At 40.4% G+C, this 2,569-nt stretch overlaps 1 protein-coding gene across 1 annotated transcript; it reads right to left on the bottom strand.

Annotated features, from left to right (window-relative positions):
* Window positions 1–781: 781 nt before the first annotated feature.
* On the bottom strand, window positions 782–2,288 carry LOC103132799 (serine protease sp-Eoc49-like). Its single transcript, XM_016667588.1, has 5 exons — window positions 2,081–2,288; window positions 1,815–2,000; window positions 1,447–1,508; window positions 1,231–1,355; window positions 782–1,136 (listed from the first exon to the last, which is right to left on the bottom strand). Exons 1-5 carry the CDS (start codon window positions 2,176–2,178, stop codon window positions 987–989), a joined length of 621 nt encoding a protein of 206 aa, XP_016523074.1. The 5' UTR covers window positions 2,179–2,288; the 3' UTR covers window positions 782–986.
* Window positions 2,289–2,569: the final 281 nt, after the last annotated feature.

Below are 2,569 nucleotides of genomic sequence, written 5' to 3'. Positions count from 1 at the left end.
TTTGTCCATTCACCAAGTCCATTGCAGCAGAGTTGGGGTCTTTAGAGCAGAGAGCAGGGCAGCGGTCAAATCAGGAAACCCGGATCTGTGGGTACACGGATCTTGTCCCTTACAGGTGATGCTCCGCCCCAAAGCGTAAGAAGCATCCAACATGGACCAATTATAATCAAGCATTCATGATGAACGTTTGCCAGAACAAATTCGTAATTTTACTCAACAACACCGCCAAAATCCTTTTAGCCAGTGATAAAATTAAGGCATTCTGATCTTATTCATTCACAAAAATACAAATCATCTTTCGGGACCCCCGAAGTGCTGGGGCCCCGGCCTGCAGCCCGGGCAAGCCCGTTTTAAAATCCAGCCCAGTGTGAAATTGGTCATTTTAAAATGGTTGAAAACTAATCAGAAAATATTGAGTGTAACAGACGTTTTGTTATTGAAACTGCTGTCTGTTTTATAAAAGTTTGAAGATATTATATGAAATGTGCTAATTTTCATAATCAAAATCTGACTTCTGTTTCATTACTTTTGTGCACAGCTCTTTGGTCTTGTTGGAGTTTAAATTTCTCTAGAACTAAATCAGGAATAGTAACTCCAGAGCTGCAGAGCTTAGATGCTGCATGTTCATTTCTGATATAAAAGATACAAATTCAACAAAATAAATTACTTCTGGTGTTCCTCTTCATGTGATTAAAAACTTGTTACATTTTCAGACTCAGTTCAGGGAAAATATAAACTGAACAAACTGAACCATGAATATAAAGACGATCAGCCAGGAAATGTTTCTTTTCCATGCATTTATTGATTTATTGTTCATTTCTGAGACAGAGAAAGATCCATTAGGGAGCTCAAGGTGAGATGAGAAAAAACAAAGATATTGATTTATTCTAATTCTACAAACATGTGGATCAAACTGATCAAGAAACAATCATGAAATTATTTCTGAGAGGAAATTTGATGAGAATTATATTTCGTGACAATTTGTTTTATTGAACCCCAATTGTTTTTCTTATCCACCCAATGTATTTACACACATCCATGATGAAAACCCGAATCTGAAATGCGTTGCCTGGTACAACTGGAGTAATCACACCATAAATCATGCCGTTGAACACCACAGCTGAACCAACGTCACCCTGTAGAAAAACATTACATCAATATATTTATTTAAGTTGTAAAACAGAAAAGTCTTCTAATCACTGCAGAGAGATAGTGAAGAAACAAACTTACATGACATACATCCATGTTCGGTGCTGCAGCAGAAAATACATGACCGTATACAGCCACAAATTGGGGACTGCCAGCAACTTTCATGTTGACACACTGAAGACGTGTTGCAATAGCAGCATTGGGTACTGGAGAGAAACATGAGAATCATAAACATGTTCTTCACTCAACCAGACAGAAACAAAGATTTTATTCTCATAACTTTAATATTTCTCTCACATCGTTGATTATTGGGGCCGGTTGTCGTTGCTCCCTCTCCTGCCAGCTGAACAATAGCACCACTGAAACACAATTAGAATAAAATGTAATAATACAAGATAACAATGTAGAAAATGAATTGTTATAAAGAACAATGGAAGAACAGAAAATAAATCCATGAAGGACTTCATCCACTGACACAGGAGTGTCCTCCTCCTGTCCTCAGTGTCCTGTGTCCTTTACATGTGTCTCTGGTCCAACACACCTGAGCTAAACTGGTTCTGGTTCTGCTGGTGGCCTGATTACCTGACTCAGGTGTGCTGAAGCAGAGGCAGCAGGACTGGAGAGAGAAAACATGAAGTCATGTTTATGATCAGAGAAAGACTTACACTTTAGGACGATTACTGCAGTTTGGTAGTGGAACAAGTGGGACACCTGTTACTGGCGTTGGAAGCTTCAGCAACATGATTTCATGCTTCCAGTTTTCAGAAGTATAAACTACATTAAGGTCTATGGCTCTGAAATGCGTCTGTTTAGCAGTCCGTGGATGAACATTTAACTTTGCTACATTATTCCTGCAGAAAAGATTAGATTATAATTAACACAGAAAACCTGATCATTTGCAGATAAAGCTGTTTTCATGCCTCTTTCCTACCACCCTGTCTCCGACTTCCAGCAGGCAGCTGCAGTCAGGATCCACATAGGGTGGATCAGAGATCCTCCACAGATGATCATTTGAGTACCATTGCTCATTTCCAGCCGAACATGAAAATGCCGGTCCGTGTCGTCACAGTCATTACCTCCAATGATTCTCTTCTGCAGAGAAACAGCTGAGTTCACTGAAACACCTGGAGAAGAAAAATTAGGACCTTATTCAGAAACCAGGTGCAAACATGGCTGCTGGAGCAGAAAAGGGATAAATGGTTAAAGATTAAAAATAATCGCAGTTCATATGCAAAGAAGTTTCCATCTGAAACAGAATCAGACGGAAGTTTGAGAGTCACAGAGAGCATCAGCCTCCCTGGAACCCGAGGAAGTGTCTCCAGTGTGTCCAGTTTCTCCAGTGTCCCCAGTTTCCCCAGTGTGTCAGACTCACACAGCCCCAGCAGCAGCAGAACCTTCAGCAGAGCCATTGCTGGTCCAG

Source organism: Poecilia formosa, unplaced genomic scaffold (genome assembly GCF_000485575.1).
Source record: "Poecilia formosa unplaced genomic scaffold, Poecilia_formosa-5.1.2 Scaffold1332, whole genome shotgun sequence".
Lineage (NCBI taxonomy): Eukaryota > Metazoa > Chordata > Actinopteri > Cyprinodontiformes > Poeciliidae > Poecilia > Poecilia formosa.
This window is presented reverse-complemented; position numbering and strand designations above follow the sequence as displayed.